This window comes from Scardinius erythrophthalmus (assembly GCF_964197995.2).
Source record: "Scardinius erythrophthalmus genome assembly, chromosome: 3".
Taxonomy (NCBI): Eukaryota; Metazoa; Chordata; class Actinopteri; order Cypriniformes; family Leuciscidae; genus Scardinius; species Scardinius erythrophthalmus.
The window spans coordinates 1,857,907-1,881,906 of record NC_138223.1 but is presented as its reverse complement, the minus strand read 5'-3'; the positions used below and the strand labels follow the sequence as shown (position 1 = coordinate 1,881,906).

Below are 24,000 nucleotides of genomic sequence, written 5' to 3'. Positions count from 1 at the left end.
TCTCTTTCCTTCCTTCCTTCCTTCCTTCCTTCCTTCCTTCCTTCCTTCCATCCTTCCTTCTATCGTTCCTTCCTTCTATCTTTCCTTCCTTCTTTCCTTCCTTCCTTCTTTCCTTCCTTCTATCTTTCCTTCCTTCCTTCCTTCCTTCCTTCCTTCCTTCCTTCTATCGTTCCTTCCTTCTATCTTTCCTTCCTTCCTTTCTTCCTTCCTTCTATCGTTCCTTCCTTCTATCTTTCCTTCCTTCCTTCCTTCCTTCCTTCCTTCCTTCCTTCTATCGTTCCTTCCTTCTATCGTTCCTTCCTTCTATCTTTCCTTCCTTCCTTCCTTCCTTCCTTCCTTCCTTCCTTCCTTCTATCGTTCCTTCCTTCTATCTTTCCTTCCTTCCTTCCTTCCTTCCTTCCTTCCTTCCTTCTATCGTTCCTTCCTTCCTTCCTTCCTTCTATCGTTCCTTCCTTCTATCTTTCCTTCCTTCCTTCTTTCCTTCCTTCCTTCCTTCCTTCTATCGTTCCTTCCTTCTATCTTTCCTTCCTTCCTTCCTTCTTTCCTTCCTTCTATCGTTCCTTCCTTCTATCTTTCCTTCCTTCCTTCCTTCCTTCCTTCCTTCCTTCTATCGTTCCTTCCTTCTATCTTTCCTTCCTTCCTTCCTTCCTTCCTTCCTTCTATCGTTCCTTCCTTCTATCTTTCCTTCCTTCCTTCCTTCCTTCCTTCCTTCCTTCCTTCTATCGTTCCTTCCTTCTATCTTTCCTTCCTTTCTTCCTTCCTTCTATCGTTCCTTCCTTCTATCTTTCCTTCCTTCTTTCCTTCCTTCCTTCCTTCCTTCTATCGTTCCTTCCTTCTATCTTTCCTTCCTTCCTTCTTTCCTTCCTTCTATCGTTCCTTCCTTCTATCTTTCCTTCCTTCCTTCCTTCCTTCCTTCCTTCCTTCTATCGTTCCTTCCTTCTATCTTTCCTTCCTTCTATCTTTCCTTCCTTCCTTCTCTCCTCCTTTCCTTCTTTCTATCCTTCCTTCTTTCCTTCCTTCCTTCTATTCTTCCTTCCTTCTTTCCTTCCTCCCTTCCTCCCTTTCTTCTTTCCCTCTTCTCTCCTCCTTTCCTTCTTTCTATCCTTCCTTCGTTCTTTCCTTCCTTCCTTCTATCCTTCCTTCCTTCCTTCCTTCCTCCCTTCCTTCTTTTCTTCTTTCCCTCTTCTCTCCTCCTTTCCTCCGTCTCTCAGCCACAGTAGTTCTGGCCAGTCTGGAGCCCAACACCACGTATGAGGTGCGAGTGGCGGCGGTCAATGGAAAGGGTCAGGGTGAATTCAGCCACACAGAATCCTTCCAGACGTTAGCCATCCGTGAGTACTTCATCATCAGTCTCTCTTCTGTTCATGCCTCCTCACTCAGACAGACGTATTTAAACTCCCATGCTGCTTTGGTTCAGTTGCTGTCGCCCCCGTCACTATGCGTTTTGAGAACAAGGACAATAAGACCTTGCGCAGTGTGTAACTGCATCAGTCGTTCTCTGTAGATTTCAACATTTTTAAGCTCCTTCATCTTTATAATGCTGTTTCTTCTAGTTTGCATGGATCTTTATAGTTTAAAGAAGCTGTCACGTCTTTACTTGGGTCTGCTTGTGTGTGTGTTTTCCTGCAGGCGAGCCGAGTCCTCCGACGGTTCACGGACAGAGAGGAGTCGGGAAAGCCTACAGACTCGGACTGATCAAACAGGACGACGGTGGGATGCCTATCGTCGAGTACATCGTGAAGTATAAAACGGTGGGTACACTCAACAACATGAACGCTCATAATAATTTCAGTTGTTTTAAACGTTTTTTCTTGGCTATCCGAACGTTAAATGTCGCAATATCGTTAAAGTCCCCCTGTGGTGAAAATCCAGCTTTTAATGTTGTCTATGTGGTGTTTTTAATATGCTTTATGACAAACCATGTGTAAATTCATAAGTCGACACCATTGCTGAGTATTTCCTCCTTAAAACTGCAGTGAACCAAAGACAGTCTCAAAAACACGCTTTGAAATCGCTGGTGTTTCTGATAGGGCTGTGCCGGTAAACTTGACAACCGCACCACCGCGGTTGTAAAGCGCCACCGCGGTGGCTGAGTAATACCGGCGGTGTTTTGCCTAAAAAAAATGTTTGTATATGAATGCTGTTTTACATTAATATTATGACACACAAAGCTTTGTTTACAAAAGAAATAATAGGTTAGCAATTAAATGTTATATTGCAGCCATGGAAAAGTTTGAATTCATGAGGAATGAGAGAGTTGTAGCCTACGTGAGCCCATAAACTTAAGCTTTGTCGGCTTTGAATTCTGGTTTGCGATCTGGTCACCCGATTATTAGCGAATTTAAAAATATTCCATTAGTTATTCCTTATAAAAAGCTTGAATTATCTACTTTTAAACAAAACAATTCAAAACGAAAATAAACCGACTAGCATATGCTTATGTATTCCGTATGAAGTGTGCATTTCTCAGGCGCGTTCACTGCAAGAGTGAGCATCGTCAACTTCATCTTTGCAACTCGACACTGACACACACACACGCACACAAAACACTTTATTAATAAACAATTCAAATGTCTCCTTGCTATATTTGACACGTTCATAATCATTACTTTTGCCGGTTCTTTGTGACAGCTGTTATGTGCGTTATTTGCAGCACTGCGTCACCCTCCGGTTACATGAACGCGTCACCACTGCATCAGCACCAGAACATGGAGATTTTATTTTAGAGAATGATCGCACAACAGACATTAGAACATTAGATATTCTATAATTAAATCAACTAATCGAATATTCAAAAATCGTGACTCATCCCTGCATGGAATCTCTTTTTTCTTTTCCCATATCTTCACTCGCGTCTCACCCAAAGACGCGATAAACGTTTCTTCCTTTGTTCGCTTTTAGGTCGATTATTTTCGTATTCTTTACTGTGTTAAAGTAGAAAAACGCTGTAGGACAGATAGCCAACATTTTTACTTGTAAGTCAAATTATTTTTAACACAGTTTGTGCTTGTTAGACATATGATAATTGGTAAGGCGCGTCAAGTTCATTTTGTAAAGCGCGTTTCACACGCGCGGGTGATTTTAGTTTTGCTTTCTCTGGCAGCGCGCAAACAGCTTAAATGTCTTGCCCTTGTGGAAGATAAAATTCGCTCTTCATACCTTTTACAAGTAGAAAACATGAGGATATCAGAAACGAGATCGATGGTCTCTTTCCTGCTCGTGTCCACATCCCTCTCAAAGCGCAGAGCGGTAGGCTTTATCACGCGCCTTTGTGTGGAAAGTTTTTTTTGTTTTTGTTTTTTGTTTTTTTTTTATATAGATTCACCTTTATTATATTATGTAAGTTACCAGTATTTACTGATAATTATTTCAATGCTTCCAGGCTTTAGTGTGTTGTTTCTTTTTTTTTTCTTTTTTTTTTTTTTCTTTTTTTTTCAAAACACCCCCCCATCCCCCCAACCACCGCAACACCGCCGGTATTTGGGTCCATTACTACCGCGGTGGTAAAAAACTGCCACCGTCACAGCCCTAGTTTCTGACGTCACAAACTACCTTGTAACCAATCAGATCAACGTGTGATCGTCAACCAGTGGATCTCTGAGCTGAGTGAGTGGAGGCGGGGCTCATTTGCATATTCATAGAACCGTGCATACTAAATGAGGCAAGGGTGTCGTGAATTGTTTTGAAGAATTGTTTTTTACAGGATAAACATTTAAATATGTCATTTTGGTGATCAAAGGTGAGTTTTAAGGGATACAAGACTATGACTAAAGGGGGACTTTAAAGCAAAATCAAAGAACGAACTGGTGTGACGTCATTTCAAACTAAATCTGGCCAAATTGAGTTCGAAACAGCTTTCTGGAAACGTTAGCTCTGGCTGTTACCATTGGTCCATGGCGATGATGTACTAGGTAGAGACCCCGTCTTCTTTGACGTGGAATCAATTTCAATATCAATTTACTTATAAACTTATTTATAGTAGAGACCGGGGACGGTTGTAACACGGGGCTAGTTGTAACTCTACCAATTCCACCAATCAGGGATAAGATAGGAGTTATGTGACAGTTTCAGTTTCCTCAGGCTTCCTTTACGATCGCACACGGAGGTTTTCAAGTCTGCGTTGCAATCTCTCCTGAAGCTACAGCAGAAAATCAAATTCTTAGGTAAAAAAGTTTAAAAAAGTAATAAAAAAATAACAAGATAATATTTTGTTTAGTACTTCTACCATTGTAGATAATGTTGTATGAGTGATATCAGGTCAAACTGTAGTTTCTATAGTAAAGAATGGTGTATCAACCTCCTACTAATTTCAAAGCACCATGCTAATACAGCTAGTTAAACAATAGTGACAGTGGCGGGGTAGGTTGTAACATGTGTTTTGAAAGTGACCTTAATTTGTATTGGACCTTTTATGCAAACTCAATTTAATTTGTGAATGATAAATAACATATTTAAAATAAATACCAACACATACACTGCAAAAAAAAAAAATCTTACTTAGTATTTTTGTCTTGTTTCCAGTCCAAATATAAAAAAATTCTTAAATCAAGATGCAGTTTGCCTATTAACTCGCGGTGCAATTCAACATACAGCATCCACAAACCCGGGATGAGAAGAACACACAAAATATGCACATACACTTCCTCATATTCACACATATTTTATTGTTGCAGCCATTCATTTAAAATAAAAATGTTGTTAATAAAAACCATTAGTTTTTGTGCATTTTGTCTACCTGTTACAACTTACCCCAGTATGTGTTACAACCTACCTCAGTAGTGGGGTAGGTTGTAACAAAGGACCACCTTGTATTCATGATCATCTCACAAAGTCTGTGATATATTTGAAGAAATTTAAATTGTTGCCATTTGTAGTAGACAAATATGGGTACTTTGCCTAAAAGTTTCAGAAGTGTAGCTAAAAAAAAAAGGTCATTTTAGGTGCTGAAGAAAAAAGTGTTACAACCGTCCCCGGTCTCCCCCTACATGAAACTATTTATTGTACTGAAAAAAATGTTTTTTTTAAGTAATTAAATTTTGGGTTTGGGTGAATGTGCTTAATGTCACAATGCAAAAACTGTTAAAAACACTTAAAAATGCACAGATGGTGGAGGACAACACAGTAGATGCTTGTGAATGATTCTGTGAAGTTATATTAATTTTAACTATATGATACGGCGCTTATAGTCAACTATTGTAAAGATAGTGGCTCACGCTTTAGGAAATGTATGCATGCATTAATATCATTGTATATGCAAGTACATGTTGTGTTCTCTGTCTTCTTCTACAGTCAGGCGTCTTTTCAGGTGAAATGATATCATGCAACGGTTAGTTAGTTAAAGTTTATATAAGCATAAGCATGCTTACAACCCGTATAATAACACTTGAAGGATGTTTGAAGGAAACTTTGGTGTTAGAGGTTCATTACTTCTGCAAAATGCATGTTGAGTTTGTACTGTACGGTGGGAAACAGAATAGTCTGCATTTGCACACCGTCCTAATTCACTGAGCGTTAATCCGAGCTGATTTTAGAGAAATCCCGTCGCCTGGAGTCGTGTGGGTGGCTGAATCGGAAATGTTCTCGGGGAAGAATCCTGCTTTTCCTCCGTCCGGCGTACAGTCTGAACGCGCTCACGCTGTGGCCTCATTTGCTTAAAGAATACGGATGCGTGAGAGAGTGTGCGAGAGACGCTTTGAAGTCCTTCTCTCTCACATAAAGAAACTGCGGGGGGTGATTCGCCATGAGTTTTCCTCTCCGTCACGGATATAATGAACAAAAAGAGCCAAACTGAGCTCAATACACACATGCTCACAGTTACACCTACACAAACCTGCAGTTTTCTCCTAGTTTGGGAACAAAAACCCTGACTATTAAGATGGAGACACTATTTATACAATCAAGCTAATTTATCCACTTATCCCTGACATATTTTTTTTGTGGGATTCACCCTTTTAGTAAATACTCATCAGGGTCAATGGGCCCTATCTTGCACCCGACGCACAGCGGACTTTTCCCTCCACAGACGCACGTCTGTAAATTAGGGAATGAACTTGCGCTCCCAGAGGCGGTTCAACGCAAAGAGGAGGCGTGTTCTGGCGCAAACGTTCCCTGGTGCTATTTTGCAGTTTCAGAAAACAATTCCTCCACAGACCAGGAGAAACCTCGTCTAAAGTCAGCGGCGCGTTGCGCTTGTTATTCAGATGCTATTTTAAGGGCGCATGCTTGACCATAATGTAGCTTGTGCACAACGCACACACACTTTGATTCTCTCATCTACACAGACGCAGCAGTTCACATTTTTGCAAATCATACAGTATTACAAGGAAAAATATTCCACATGAGGGAAATCATTGTTGTGTCCATGAAGATGTGAAAAATAGGCATAAATCTAGCTTACACATTTACCCAAGTTATCATACGCCTGTTTAAGCGAAGCTAATCTGGGTGTGTTTCTCCATCCCCAATGTCACTTCTCTGTGTTTTACGGCCCTGACGAGAATGTCGGTCTCCTCGGCTGTGAACCGCTCCTGGCAAATCCGCCGTTATAATAGCAATCCGCCATGGAACAAGCGCGCCTGCTCTTAAAGGGAATGTGAGATGATGCTCTGATTGGTTTATTTCACGTTACGCCCAAACCACACCTATGAGTAATGAAGCGACTTCAGACCAACACATTTTAGATACGCCCACAAAGTTACTTGCGTTTCGCGTTTGATACTTGCTAGGGCTGGGACAACGCGTCGAGGTCATTGATGACGTCGACGCAAAATATGCGCGTCGATTCGTCGACCTGTTTTCATTTCTCTAAAAAAACGTTTGATCGTATGAACGTTGAAACGTATTTGATCGGTGAGTGATGTAGAATAGAATGACTGACTGCGCTTGACAGGGCGCATATAAGTGCGAGAGAGAGCCCCAGCCACGCGCACTCACCGTCTTCAAACAACACGAGCGCTGTCTTGCTCTCTCTCTCTCTCCCTCGTGCATATTAATCAAAATCATTAGACACGATAGAAAAAGGGCAGAAGACCAAAGTTTCACGTGGAGCATACAGAGATTGTTTTCTCTTGAATTACCGCGGAGTGTGAATTGTGGTAAAAAATAAACTGCCTGGATAATCACACAACACTTGCCGTAGGCTACAGGTCCACTAATGACACGTCCGATTCGCGAACTAATGACTCATTTGAACCGATTCACTTTAATGAATGGTTAAAACAACTGATCTGTCCAACACTGAACTCACGAGACGTCTGAATCGGTGTATAACAAATCGGTAACACTTTACAATAATGTTCCATTTATTAAATTCTAGTTAAGTCCTTTTTTTTATTAGCATTTTTTTTTTTTAAGAAAAAGGTGAGTGGCAGAGTGTATTACTATACGTTGTTGTTATTTTTATGTGAATGAAGAATTAAAAGATGCACTTTTTTCAGTAAGCTAGGACTATGTGTTCAACATAAATGTTCAATTCTGCTGGTTCAGGAAGGACGCCATGACAGGCTGCTGGCTCCCACTGTTAATTTTTATTTATTTTTTGTTGGAAAAGCACTCTCTGTATTAGCTTAAAGCCCTCAAGTTTACATTGGTTACTGTATTCTTTCAATTGCTCTAAACAAGTATTTTAGGTGACCTTTTTATTTTTTTATTGAATGCTAGACATCAAGTTGTTGTTATTTTCAACTTTTTTTCAGTAAGCTAGGCCCTATGTGTTCAGTAAGCTTATTTCAGTAAGCTATGTGTTTTCAAGGCTTTAAGGTTTTATTGAATGCTACCTCTGACTAAGAATGCACTTGTATAGTCTTTTATTTTGGAATTTTAAGAGCAATAAACATATATTGCAATGTTAAGGAATTCATGTTTTTTTTCATTCAGATATGTAAATTAACATGTATAAATTGCTATTAGTCAATTAATGGGGAGATAATCGATAATCGAATCGAAATCGAATCGGACTGGAAAAATGAATCGTTAGATTAATCGATGCATCGAAAAAATAATCGCTAGATTAATCGTTTAAAAAATAATCGTTTATCCAAGCCCTAATACTTGTGTTTCAGATCGTTAAAATAGGGCCAGTGTGTGTTTTCATGTTTTCCATCATCTCTAAATTACCGATGAAAGTGTCAGAAGGAAACATGGCTGATGTATGTTTCTAGATCTTTGAAGGCCGTCTTGGTGAAATGTGGGGAAAATAAAAGGATTTCAGCCACACCACAATGACTTCAATCTACTGCTGCTAGAAACTGAACAATATGCGTTTGACCTTAAAGGGGAGTTGAACTGAGAAATCAAATTTTCCTTGAGCTAATGACATATAAGAGGTCATCCTACTATAAGAATTTCCTGTGAGTTTCAGAACTGAAAACTTACTTGTTAGTCTAATAAAAGCTTTTATTGACACCAGGCACAGCGAACGACGGGTTTTTCAAAGTGGAGATCTGTGACGTCAAAGGGCATCAAACCCCGCCTCCGCAGAAGAAGAGCAACGCCTACTTCAACACTGCCTGTTTAGCCCCGCCCACCGATTCACGCATTACATGAAACTCATTATAATATGCAAAACTGTTATCCGATCATAGCAGTGGGCATTTACTTCCAAGTCTTCAATGCGGCACGCCCATAAAAACCACTTAACCCATGAAAGCTAGGCTCAAATACCCTATTACTTATTTATTTAGATGTTTTTGAATGTAAAAACCAAGCCAATTTCATAAGTTGACCTCAGACAACAATATAACATTTTTTTAAAAAGCCAGTTCATGACCCCTTTAAAGTCAACCTTAAATTCTGCTTTTATCATCTGTGTTTAGTGTGTAATGTTGCTGTTTGATCATGAAAAAGCTCCAGTTCTTCTCTATATGAGTGTCAGTGTTTCTGAACTCCTGAAACGCCTCCATTGTAGTCTTGAGTTTCTTCCGGGAACGAACACGTCACAATATTCCTCATTATAATAATTAATGCGCATAATAAAGGGGCGGGGCCTGGTTGAGTTAGTTAGTAGTGTGTTGAAACTGGCGGTTATGGAAAAGAGCGGGACATTTTCCAAACACACTCGAAGCGCTCGACCAATCACGACACACAGATCCAGCCGACCAATCAGAGCACAGTGTGCTTTTCAGAAGGAGGGGCTTCATAGAGACAGGAAGTAAACAGAGCGTTACTGACAGACTGGGAAGAGAGGAGCCGCAACATCAAGACTTTATAAAATGGTATAATAGGTCCTCTTCATGTTCTTATTGTGAAAGACTCATCAGTGCACGTTATTCTAAACTAAGAAATACTGCTGTTTTCTGTAAACTTGCTTGACCCATTAACTTTCTTTTTTTCATCTGGAAAGTCCTCTTTTCATGATCCAGTCAATTCCCGATTAATAATATCACGTCTCGCCCTTCATATGTGCCACATTATGGAAGTTTCACTTCAGGTCGACTAAAGCACACAAAAGAGAAACTAAAGGACGCTATTATCTCCCTCAGCCAATGAAAATGCGTTTCCATCAATCACTTGACAAACTGCCGGTGTTTGTATGAGATTGAAGATCTCCAATGCTTTGCGGGAAGCGAAATCTCTTTAAAGTGCTTTACTAAAGTACTAAGTAAAAGCAGATTGGAGCGTCTGATTGTAGTTCCCGCAGACAGACGGCGACGAAAAAAATAACAGATGAACTGAAGAAGATCAAATATTTCCAGACAACAAACATATTAGATCACAGAGACGGTGAGGAAGGGCTTTCAGGAAGAGTCAGGATGAAACGGGATGGAGATGATTGGAAACGGCATCCAAACTTTCTGCCTTTATTGCTTCTTTAAATCTTTGTTCTTATTCTTATGCATTTTTTGCCCTATTTTATATTGTGTTTTTGATGCGGTCCATCAGACTAGCATGAAAAAGGTTCAGCCTGTCGTTATTTATCTCTTTGTTCTGGAGACTGAAGATCCAAAAATGACCTAAAAGACAATTGAAGCACCATAATAAAGTTTCACATCTACAAGTCTTCTGAAGCAGGGTTATTATCATAAATCATAAATCATAAAAAAGTAAACTTATTTTATTTCAACATTTCTCATTTATGTTTAGTTTTAATAAAATACTAAAATAACTAAAACTAATTAAACAAAATGTACAATTAATAAATACTATATATAGATGAACTTAAAACACAACAAAATCACTAAAACTTTAACTAAAATTAGACGTGGGAACAGATATTAAATATATAATAGTTTTATAATAAATTATTTATTTCATTAAAATCCTATGTATAAATACTTTTAATGTAAATATTTTAATTATATTTCATTTAATTAATTAATATTGCATTTTCTCCAGTACAGTAATTATAGTATTTTTGAATGTTTTTATTTTTATATTTAAAAATAATTTTAAATTAAAAATATGAACACAAACTATAATAGTAAATCAATGATAATAAAAAAAGAAGTCATGTCATGCTTTGTGTTAGGAACACACCCAGATTTGGGAATGACTTCAAAGTGATTTTATAAGTAACAATCTAGAAGTAAGACTGTTTCTTTGATTTTGAGGAATAACAGTATTATAATAATAATACTGATGATGAGTGATATGTCTGAGTAACAGACTCAAACTGAAGTCATTAGGGAATGTTGTTGACTGTAGATGTGTGTGTTGTGTGTGTGTGAGTAACAGACCGGTGATGTGGATGTGTGTGTTGTGTGTGCAGGATAAAGAGGAGCAGTGGATGACGAAGCTGGTTCCCGGCATGAATGATTTCGCTCTTCTTCAGCCGCTTCAGTGGAACACGCGCTACAACGTGGAGATCACGGCGCGCAACGTCAAGGGCCTGTCGGAGCCCACCTTCTTCCAGTTCCTCATGCCACAGAAGCCCGACATCACAGGTATACACACACACACACACACACACACACACACACACAAGCTGATGAACCACGTCACAGGTATACACACACACACACACACACACACACTGATAATCCACATCACAGGTACACACACACACACACACACACACACACACACACGCTGATAATCCACATCACAGGTACACACACACACACACACACACACACACTGATAATCCACATCACAGGTACACACACACACACACACGCTGATAATCCACATCATAGGTACACACACACACACACACACACGCTGATAATCCACATCATAGGTACACACACACACACACACACGCTGATAATCCACATCATAGGTACACACACACACACACACACACACACGCTGATAATCCACATCATAGGTACACACACACACGCTGATAATCCATATCACAGGTATACACACACACACACACACTGATAATCAACATCACAGGTATATACACGCACACACCCTCGCTGGTTAACCACATCACAGGTACACACACACACACACACACGCTGATAATCCACATCATAGGTACACACACACACGCTGATAATTCACATCACAGGTATACACACACACCCTCGTTGGTTAACCACATCACAGGTACACACACCCTCACTGGTTAATTACATCACAGGTACACACAGACACACACACACACACACACACACACACCCTCGCTGGTTAACCACATCACAGGGATACACACACCCTCGCTGATTAACCACATCACAGGTACACACACACACACACACACACACGCTGATAATCCATATCACAGGTACACACACACACACACACACACACGCTGATAATCCACATCACAGGTATACACACACACGCACACGCTGATAATCCACATCACAGGTATACACACACACACACACACGCTGATAATCCACATCACAGGTACACACACACACACACTGATAATCCACATCACAGGTACACACACACACACTGATAATCCACATCACAGGTACACACACACACACACACACACACACACACACACACTGATAATCCACATCACAGGTATACACACACACACACACACACACTGATAATCCACATCACAGGTACACACACACACACACACACTGATAATCCACATCACAGGTACACACACACCCTCGCTGATTAACCACATCACAGGTACACACACACACACACACACACACACACGCTGATAATCCATGTGTTTTTAAGGGTGATTTCTGTCAAACTCTGAATCCATTTGCTGTAATCTCCGAGAGTTCGGCTGCGTCCCACTTCTCCAAGTGCCCTAAACAGGCTCTGCTGTGAACTCTACATAGGGAGCGACCTTCTGATGACAACCAGTGTAACTGTAGTATTTATTAATATTTTTTTATTATATAGTTTTTATTTTTTATTAATAGTTTTTATTTTTATATTTTCCATTTTCATTCATTTTAAGCTTTAGCTATTTTTTAATTTTTATATGAAGACATTATATTTTGTAAAACTAAATATATATAAAGTATATATATTTGTAATTCTTATTATCGTCAATGGTGATTTTATCGTATTACAGTTTATAGTTTGTTTTTTACTAAAATTATTGTTTTTTTAAATTAAAACAAAAATTATTTTATTTAATTATTATTGTAATTTTCCCCATTACAGTAAGGAAAATTTAGGGACAAAATGGTGATTCTCATTATTGTATTACAGTATTTTTACTTTTATCACCATAAATTGGGCAGTGCAGCAAATATGACCATTTATAAATACTTTACGATTTAAATATTGCATTCATATTTAATTTAATTAATTAAAATTGTAATTGTTTCCCTATTACCATAATGAAACTTTATTATAGTATTTCATATTTTCATATTTTTAACACGTTTATATATATATATATATATATATATATATATATATATATATATATATATATATATATATATATATATATATAAAATTTAAATTTTTGTTAAAAAAGTTTAAATGTTGCTGTTTTTATTAGTTTTTTATATATATCTTCGGTTTTTATTCATTTTAGTGCTTAAACTAAATGAACATTTTAAATTTTGTATTTTATTTTAGTTCATCTTTGTTTTATTTCAGTTTTCTATTATTTAAAGAACATTTATTATACCCCTATTTCCAATATGTAATATAAGTCTTAGTTGTCCACAGAATGTGTGTATGAAGTTTCAGCTCAAATCATTTATTATATCATGCGCAAAATGCCCCTTTTTGAGCAGAAGCAAAAACATGTTTTCGTGTGTGTATCTTTAAATGCAAATGAGCTGTTTCTCCCCGCCCACATTTCCAGAAGAGGGCGGAGCCTTTACAGCTCATGCTTCAGATACTCAGAAACAGATACACTGTTAGATTCGTCACAAAACACAAACGGCTCATGTTTATTATTCATGAGGAACATAAAAAAGGAGGTGGTGGATTTTTACTAATATATAGTTGTTCATTACATTAATGTCCAAACACCATGTAAAAGTGGATTTTGCATAAGATTTTTGAGCCTAAAATACAAAACACACATGCATAAGTACATACAGAAGGCTAAAGTATGTGTCACGTTTAAATCAAGAAACATAAACGAGGACTCAAATGCAGATGAAAAAAAGGTAAGATTTTAATTAACAAACCAAACAAAAGTACAAAGAATAAACAAAACTCCCACGTGGGGGAAAACACTAGAACAAATACTAAACAGGTTTAAACACTAAGAACAAAACACAAGAACATAAGACAACGTAACAGCACAAGACTACAGACACAAGGAGACTAAATAGGGGAGCAAACCAAGGAGGGTAACGAACACAACAGGTGGGACAAATTAACCAATAACTAGATAACAAGACGGGAGGGGCTAGACAATGGACACGAGCACATGGCTCAAAACAACAAAACACCCAAGTGCAAAACAAGACAGGACAAGCTTGTGACATAACCCCCTCCTAAAGGAGCGGCTACCAGACGCTCCACTAGGACAGGAGGGACGGACCAAGGCGGGACGGGAGGGACGGACCAGGGCGGGACTGGAGGGACAGACCAGGGCGGGACGGGAGGGACAGACCAGGGCGGGACGGGAGGGACAGACCAGGGCGGGACAGGAGGGACAGACCAGGGCGGGACGGGAGGGACAGACCAGGGTAGAGACAGTCCAACGGACGGCCAGGGCGGAGACGACAGTTCATCGGGTGGCCTGGACAGAGGAGACGACCCCTCGGGCGGCCAGGGCGGCGGCGACCCCTCGGGCGGTGTAACTGGCACCAACGGCTCAGGCACTGGAACTGGCACCAACGGCTCAGGCACTGGAACTGGCACCAACGGCTCAGGCACTGGAACTGGCACCAACGGCTCCGGCTCTGGAACTGGCACCAACGGCTCAGGCACTGAAACTGGCACCAACGGCTCAGGCACTGGAACTGGCACCAACGGCTCAGGCACTGGAACTGGCACCAACGGCTCCGGCTCTGGAACTGGCACCAACGGCTCCGGCTCTGGAACTGGCACCAACGGCTCCGGCTCTGGAACTGGAACTGGCACCAATGGCTCAGACACTGGAACTGGCACCAACGGCTCAGGCACTGGAACTGGCACCAACGGCTCAGGCACTGGAACTGGCACCAACGGCTCCGGCTCTGGAACTGGAACTGGCACCAACGGCTCCGGCTCTGGAACTGGAACTGGCACCAACGGCTCAGGCACTGGAACTGGCACCACCGGCTCAGGAACAGACACGGGCTCCGGCTCAGGAACAGACACGGGCTCCGGCTCAGGAACAGACACGGGCTCCGGCTCAGGAACAGACACGGGCTCCGGCTCAGGAACAGACACGGGCTCCGGCTCCAGCTCAGGAACAGACACGGGCTCCGGCACCTCCGGCTCAGGAACAGGCACGGGCTCCGGCACCACCGGCTCAGGAACAGACACGGGCTCCGGCTCAGGAACAGACACGGGCTCCGGCTCAGGAACAGACACGGGCTCCGGCTCAGGAACAGACACGGGCTCCGGCTCAGGAACAGACACGGGCTCCGGCTCAGGAACAGACACGGGCTCCGGCTCAGGAACAGACACGGGCTCCGGCACCTCCGGCTCAGGAACAGGCACGGGCTCCGGCACCACCGGCTCAGGAACAGACACGGGCTCAGGAACAGACACGGGCTCCGGCACCTCCGGCTCAGGAACAGGCACGGGCTCCGGCACCACTGGCTCTGGAACAGACACGGGCTCCGGCTCAGGAACAGACACGGGCTCCGGCACCTCCGGCTCAGGAACAGGCACGGGCTCCGGCACCACCGGCTCAGGAACAGACACGGGCTCCGGCTCAGGAACAGACACGGGCTCCGGCTCAGGAACAGACACGGGCTCCGGCACCACCGGCTCAGGAACAGACACGGGCTCCGGCTCAGGAACAGACACGGGCTCCGGCACCTCCGGCTCAGGAACAGGCACGGGCTCCGGCACCACTGGCTCTGGAACAGACACGGGCTCCGGCTCAGGAACAGACACGGGCTCCGGCACCTCCGGCTCAGGAACAGGCACGGGCTCCGGCACCACCGGCTCAGGAACAGACACGGGCTCCGACTCAGGAACAGACACGGGCTCCGGCTCAGGAACAGACACGGGCTCCGGCACCACCGGCTCAGGAACAGACACGGGCTCCGGCTCAGGAACAGGCACGGGCTCCGGCACCTCCGGCTCAGGAACAGGCACGGGCTCCGGCTCAGGAACAGGCACAGGCTCCGGCACCACCGGCTCAGGAACAGGCACGGGCTCCGGCACCTCCGGCTCAGGAACAGGCGCGGGCTCCGGCACCACCGGCTCAGGAACAGACGCGGGCTCCGGCTCAGGAACAGACGCGGGCTCCGGCTCGGAAACAGACGCTGGCTCCGGCTCGGAAACAGACACCACCGGCTCGGGAACAGACACCACCGGCTCAGGAACATACACCGCCGGCTCAGGAACAGACACCACAGGCTCAGGGACTGGAACAGACACCACCGGCTCAAGTGTGTGCGTAGCCCACACACACCACATGGCTGTGGCCATAATGGCCAGTGTCGCGGTCACTGAAGGCTCAGGAACAGACGCCACCGGCTCAGGAACAGACACCACCGGCCCAGAAATATACACCACCGGCTCAGGAACAGACACCACCGACTCTGGAACAGACACCACCGGCTCAGGGACTGGAACAGACACCACCGGCTCAGGCACAGGCACCGGCTGTACGGCCATCTTGTCCAGGGACACCGGCTCAGCAGGCATGACGTGAACAGTCTCTGGCTGGGCAGACGTGACGTGAACAATCTCTGGCTGGGCAGGCGTGATATGAACCTTCCCGGGAACCTCCAGGATCTTAAACAGCGTCGAAAAATAATCCAACAACGTTTCAGCAGGCGTTCTGTCAGGGGACACAGACTCAGTGGCAGCCATCTTACCCGGTGACACAGACTCTGCAGACGTGACGTGAACAGTCTCTGACTGGGCAAACGCGATGTGAATAGTCTCTGGCTGGACGTGAACAGTTGCAGAGGAAGCCTTTCTTCTCCTCCTGCGTTTTGGAGTCCCCGAACTCTGGACCACCGGCACCGAGATCACTGGGACCATCGGCGCTGGAACCACCGGCGTTGGAACCATCGGCACTGGAACCACGGGAACAGGCGAAGAAAGACGCTCGGGGCTGAACCTCGCCGGTCCATGGTCAGAGAATGACCAAACTGGAAAATGCTGTCGGTGCTCACCTCTAGTATCTCCTCCCCTACGTCCTCCACGAGTTCCCCTAAATTTGACCAGCCGTGTTCCTCTAAAAGTCTCTCTGTCCCATGTGGTAGGAGAAAGCCCGCGAGAATCCATACTGCTGAGTCCTCAAATGGCTGTTACGTTCTGTCACGTTTAAATCAAGAAACATAAACGAGGACTCAAATGCAGATGAAAAAAAGGTAAGATTTTAATTAACAAACCAAACAAAAGTACAAAGAATAAACAAAACTCCCACGTGGGGGAAAACACTAGAACAAATACTAAACAGGTTTAAACACTAAGAACAAAACACAAGAACATAAGACAACGTAACAGCACAAGACTACAGACACAAGGAGACTAAATAGGGGAGCAAACCAAGGAGGGTAACGAACACAACAGGTGGGACAAATTAACCAATAACTAGATAACAAGACGGGAGGGGCTAGACAATGGACACGAGCACATGGCTCAAAACAACAAAACACCCAAGTGCAAAACAAGACAGGACAAGCTTGTGACAGTATGTGCTTTCCCATCACCTGTGGCGTACACACTGTAGTTTATGAGCTTCAGCCTTGTGAGCAAACATGTTTTATCAAGGTCATGTGATGTGGACAACTTTAAAGAGTTTTCTCATCCGTATTCCTGATCTCTGCGGGAGATTGGCGTCTGATAAAAACAGAAATGTTAAAGTGTGGTCACAGTTCAGGAGTCCAGGCAGCGTGAGATGAGGCGCGAGTCCCAGAGCCGGTCCAGGCGGAAGATCAAATGCTGCGGTTTGATTGGCTGATGCCGTTTGAAGAGACGGACATGTCGACCTGAGCTTTACTCGCTTACTCTGACAAACTTATCCAGGCTTTGGGAAATATACTTCACATCAGAATCCAAAGAAAGCATGAAGACTTTATATTTTGCATGTCTGTTTTAAGATGTTTTACCTTAACTGAATTTTTTTGTAATTCTTATTATCATCAATGGTGATTTTCTTTATTCTATTACAGCACTTTGTTTGACTAAAATTATTGTATTTTAAATTAAAACACTATAAATTAGGCAGTGCAGCATTTACTATGTATAAATACTTCACCATTTAAATATTGTATTAATATTGTAATTTTCCCATTACAGTAATGAGAATTTGGTGGTAAATGGTGATTTCTCATTATTGTATTTTTTTTTTAACTCAAGTTACTGTATTTTTTAAAATCACCATAAATTGGGCAGTTCAGCAAATACTACTATGTAAAAATTAGGGCTGTCAAACGATTAATCGCGATTAATCGCATCCAAAATAAAAGTTTGTTTTTACATAATACATGTGTGTGTACGGTGTATAATTATTTTCTATATATAAATACACACACATGCATGTATATATTTAAGAAATATTTGCATGTACTGTATATACTGTGTATATATATTTATATTATATATAATTTATATTATATATAAATATTTTATATATAAATAACACATTTTCTTAAATATATATATGCATGTGTGTGTATTTATATATAGAAAATAATTATACTCCATACACAGACATAAATTATGTAAACACAAACTATTATTTTGGATGCAATTAATCGTGATTAATCGTTTGACAGCCCTAGTAAAAATACGTTTTTTTAACTTTAAATCAATATTCAAGTATTGAAAAATATGTTATATTATATTATATTATATTATATTATATTATATTATATTATATTATATTCAGTGCTTAATTTGTAAAGTGGGAGGTCCCGGAGCGCAGAGGGGGGGTGGATCCGGCGACTCAAAACGGGGGTTGGAGGTAACGGAACAAAAAAAAATAATAATAATAATAATTACACTGCCTACGTAGCTTCTCTGCAGGGACAGTGCCAGCTGAGTGGGTGCTATAGATAGATCATTGACGGGGAGCTGCGCAAAACTTGGCCACTAAATATTTAATATTCAGTTATGTTAATGATCACAATTAAAGTTTTAATTTTATTAAATTGAACAAGTAGGCTACTTAAATAACATTCAGCATTCAATCAAATATTCTAAAAGATGTAGGCTATTATTAATAATAATGTTTATTTATTTATTTATTTTATTACAGATAGAACAAATAAATTAATAATAATGACTTATTTCAACAAAATATCTCGTTATTTCGAAATAATATGTGTGCGTGCATCTGTAAATCCGGTGACGCGTGTATTGATTTTTATTAATAAAAACAATAAAGTGTTTTCTCTAAAAGTGTCGACTCAGCTGCAAAGATGAAGTTGACGATCGCCATCTCCGTGTGAACGCACTTATAGAGAGAAATGCACATAAACAGGCCTAATGGATTACATAATCAGAGAGTAGCCTTTTTCCTTTTTCGTTTTGAATTATTTCGTTTAAAGACATTTCAAGCTTTGTGTATTTGATGTATTTGTCATGTCTGTGTGAGGCATACACTGAGTTTCGTGCTGCAGTTCACGTGCAATGCAAGTGAGCGCGCGGGCGCCTCCATTATATTTGTTTCGTATTCAATAAATAGGCCTACAGGCAAATGGTTGATGAAAATTTGATTAAAATTAAGATACAATTTATACAAAACGAAATTCACTTTAAAGAAAGGCTTTCTAAACAACTTCAACTTCAACGGACAAAATCATGTCTGACCCGCTCCATGTCTCATATTGCGCATCCTATCTTACTCGGTCGTGCTGTTCACTTTTCATAAATCAACATAAATGAAAAAAAAAAAAAAACATTATAATATTTTAACAAATATGAAACTAAATGCGCTTTTTTAATGGCTACAACGGCATAGTAGGCCTACATACTCTCTATTTGTACACATTTCTGCACATTAATTTAATTCTGAATTTTGCACACACAAGTGAAAGGCATTTGTTCAAATCAAGTTCACGGATAATTGTGCGTTATTAATCATTATGATACTAAAATCCTGACAAATATGCTATGTACAAAAAATCAGATGAGCCCATAATATGAACGCATTTACACGTTAAAGGGTAACTAAACCCCTGGTCAGAGCTTGACTCCACCCACTGGCAATATTTGAAAAATGCTGGAAAAGTAGGCAGAGCCCAGTGGAGAGGGGGCGTGCATCTGAGATGTATCTTTCTGTAGGCTAGGGCGTGGTTAACTGGTACCCTCTGACGTCAGAGTGTACCACAACTTCCAATAGGAAAATTCAACTGCAGTAGCCACTGTTCAACCTGAAGAGGGTAGCACTGAGACGTTTTTACACCATATTTTGTAAAATTAAAACACTTTAAACACAAATATTAAAATAATTACTTGAATCAGTGAACAGCACTAATAAAGCTCCATTCTTACAGAGCATTAACTTAAAAAAGTTGGTTTAGGGTTTAGTTACCCTTTAAGCATTTTCCTCCCATAGAAAACCATTATAAGAACGCTTAATGTGGCAGATTAGAATGTCCCCTTATTATGTCGAAATAACGAGATATAATGTCGATACTAGGCTACTGTGTCCACCGTGGTCTCCTTTTTGATCAGCAGAAACGATTTTTGTTTGTTTGGGATCTGACTGTCTAGCGTCTTTTTGACATTTTTCCCCTGAGTGAAACGATCGAGGCTAACATCAATCTCAACTCGTACAACAAGCGCGCAAGTCATGTGTCACAAACATTGAACACTAAAACAGTAATTTTATTTTATTTCATTTAGGCAATTAATTTTATTGACACGGGAGGTGCCGGATCCAATAAAAAAGGTTCCGGATCCAATGTCGGAGGTGCCGGAACATGTTCCGGCGTGTTCCGGCTCAAATTAAGCCCTGATTATATTATATTATATTATATTACAGTAGTTCTTAACCAAGTTGTTCTAAGTGTCATGTGATGGCATTACAGATTTATTTCATTATTGTATTTATCTGATGTTCTGAGTGCAAACAAATGACAAAAACACAACAAAATTACTAAAACTTTAAATTGAAATGAAAATGAAAAATATATAAATAAAAACATTCAAAATATTCCCAAAAACTATTATAGTATCTCAATTATACTAAAATAGCATGGTTTGGAGAGCGTCTTTGATCCTTTTTACACCGTTTAAGTCACTTTGCTGTCTTCTGTTCAAAGATATGATATAAATATGACGAATGATGATTTTATTGTTTTTTTTTCTTTTCTGAGACAAATCACCATTTTTAGCAAAAACATTCCATGATCATCAAGAAGAATGTTTTACTGCTTTTAAATATAAGGTTTCAAATATAAATCACAATTTTTTTGTTGAGGATAGTGTGTTGCTAAAAGGTTTTGCTAATTTCAATCATTATTTAAACAATATGCATATTAACTCATTTTTAATTCTAAATTTTAGGTTAAAATCTGCCTGAATGTACACTGTAACAATTATTTTCCGAAACAGAGCGCAACAGTCGGTTCCGGAAGTAAAAATCCAATCATTTTCTCCATAGGGAAAATAACTTTGAACATTTTTAACATTTTAACCTATACTACGAGGTTGTTAATCAAGGTTATTTGCTTCTGTTAAAGCCATCTGCCTGCATTATTTCAGCTTATTTTTAAAAATAAAAATGTTTAACAGCAGGAATTCAAAGTGAAAAACTACATTACCCATGATGCTGTTCAGAAAATTCCACCAATCAGAATCAAACCGAGCAAACGATCTCATTAGCTCCGCCCACTCCCATTAGGCACTGCGAATGACTTAATCGAGTCAATCTCCATACACTCTCAAAATAATTAAATATTTTAGTATAAATGAATTTTTTGCAATAATGTGCTTCATGGGATTTGTAGTTCTTTCCCTCACTAAAGACGTTCACAGTCTCATACCTTTGTCTTTTTGTCCAAAAAGGGTTCATACACTCTTTTTTATTGCATGAAAGTGTGTGTTCCTGGTGAATACACTCATTAGTCATCAGTCTGAGCCGACAGCAGGCGTTCCTGGAACGAATCGCTGGCTTCAGGTCATCAGACGCTCTGAAGGTCCTGATGGCGACTGTAAAACGCTGCGTGGGCATGAATATGATGATATGGACATTTGCCTCCATATAATGTTGTATCATAGTGATGCTTCACCCGGGACAGTCAGTTCAGTGGCTCGCGGGGACGTTTCTGTGAGTCATTTAGCGCTCTATTGGCAGATAATGTTAGTGAAGCTCAACGCCAGTCAAAGGGAGTGTGTTTCTCATAGTACTGAATAGGTCTGAATAATTTTAGGTCAAATTAAAATAACTCACATCATGCATACAGATACAAATATTAATCTTTTACTGGTTTAAGTCGTTTAATTTATAATATAATATAATGTAGTGTACTATAATAGATATTACAATATAGTATAGCAATATCTTTATATTAAAATAATAAAACTAATTATTAAACGTATATTTAAGTTAACATGCATTATATTATATTATATTTTATTATACTGTTATTTTTCTGACCCCATTGACAGTTTTTTTCTTGTTTTAAGCATAAAATCACTTAATTGTTATCATTTTTTCATTATATTATATTATATTGTTATTTTTCTGATCACATTGGCAATTTGTTTTTCTTGTTTTAAGCATGAAATAAATTAACTTTTATAATTTTTTTCATTATATTATATTATTATATTATATATTTTTTTTTTTTTTTTTGTTAGATTGACTATTTTTATCTGTCAGAATGCCGGCGGACAGAAACACAGTGAGTTGTTCAAAACCTTTCTTTTTAGTAAACTCTGTGTACACAAACACTGTTCTCAATGCTGGAGTTCATGTGTAGAGCCTCTGGTGAGACTTCCAGCACAGTTTCATGTTGTGTCGAGCCGCATTAGTGTTTTAAACATAGTGATTTTGATGCTATCATAGAAGTGCCCCATTCACTCCCATTCACAAAGCAATTAACCTAAAACTAAAATACGGTTAATCTTAAAAGTGGCGTTTCCATTCTAATTATGCTTTTACACGAAAGTTTGACTCGGGTAGATTAACAAAAAGACCTTAGGTTGCATTTTGGCGAGAGTTAGGCCTACCTTTTACCTTGAATATTTGTGCTGAAGTGAAGGTTTTGAAGCTGTGATTTATCCAGCTCTGCGTCTGATGCTCTGTGGCGATAAGAATCAATAAAACCCTCTGAAGACGTTCGCTCGACTCAAGGCTTCCCGTATTTAACCGTTCTCTTAATCAGTCGGTGCTTTAGGTGTCGTCGACGCATTAGTAGACATTCAGAGGCTCAGTCAGGTGTGTTTACGCCGCGGGTCTGTCCACTCGTCCATCCGTCAGACTCCTTTATATTTCTAACATGTTTTTTGTGGATCTTTGATGCTTTCATCCATAACGCATCAAAACATCTTGAAGATGGACTGCAGAATTATGTCTTAAAAGCTTTAACTAACTTCAGATCGATACAGAAACATCACGTTTCTGAACCTTTGATTACTGAGAAATCTTTTCAAAGGTTTGTTTTCTGTTCATCTACAGTAAGTGCAAGAGAAGAATAAAGAACCGGACAAATGATAGCGTTCAGTTGGGTTAATTATCCTGTCAAGGCCTCGGATTTCTCTTTACTATTGGATTGTATCTTTTAACTGTCATGACTCTTTCAGATTGACTTATATATATATATATACAGTGGTGTGAAAAAGTGTTTGCCTCCTTGGTAAATGATCAAATATGGCTGTAAAAAATAAATCTTCATTTTTAATCCTTTTGATATTTTATAATCTAACCTTTCATTGAAGTAAAATAATTGAAAGTGGGGGGAAAATCACATTATGAAATAAATGTTTTTCTCCAAAACACATTGGGAACAATTGTTTGCCCCTTTTATTAAATACTTTTTGCAACCTCTTTTTGCCAAGATAACAGCTCTGAGTTGTCTCCTATAATGGCTGATGAGTTTGGAGAAGAGATCAGAGACCATTCCTCCATACACAATCTCTCCATCCTGTTCTCCGTTATAAGATGTCTAGCACAGGCTGTCAGGTTTAGATTGTTTATCTGTTGGTATTTGATCGAATCCGTAATGCCATGTATCTGAACAAGATGTCCAGGACCTCTGGCAGAAAAATAGGCCCACAGCATTAAAGATAGAGCAGAGTATTTCATTTTACACATGGGGTACTTTTTTATCCCTGTGTGCACTAAACGCATCTTAAGTGTTTGCTGCCAAAAAAGCTAATGTTTTTGTTTCATCTGACCATCGAACCCGTCCCGTTTGAAGTTCCAGTCGTGTCAGTTTACAGATGAAACTAAAACATTTGCTTTTTTGGCAGCAAACACTTAAGATGCGTTTGGTGCACACAGGGATAAAAAAATGAAATACTCTGCTCATCATCAGATTTTCTGTCCAATCAAATGCTCTCTAGAATCTGAAGCTCCGCCCC

General features: G+C 40.3%; 1 protein-coding gene across 1 annotated transcript in view; it reads left to right on the top strand.

Annotated features, from left to right (window-relative positions):
- Positions 1 to 24,000, top strand: part of LOC308688899 (neural cell adhesion molecule 2) — a gene marked incomplete at its 5' end in the record, with an annotated part of 126,430 nt that overhangs the window by 95,537 nt on the left and 6,893 nt on the right. The window contains 3 exons of the mRNA XM_081362336.1: positions 1,212 to 1,331; positions 1,630 to 1,751; positions 10,706 to 10,880. Of these exons, the coding sequence (XP_081218462.1) occupies positions 1,212 to 1,331; positions 1,630 to 1,751; positions 10,706 to 10,880 (417 nt within the window). The remainder of the gene's footprint in view (positions 1 to 1,211; positions 1,332 to 1,629; positions 1,752 to 10,705; positions 10,881 to 24,000) is intronic.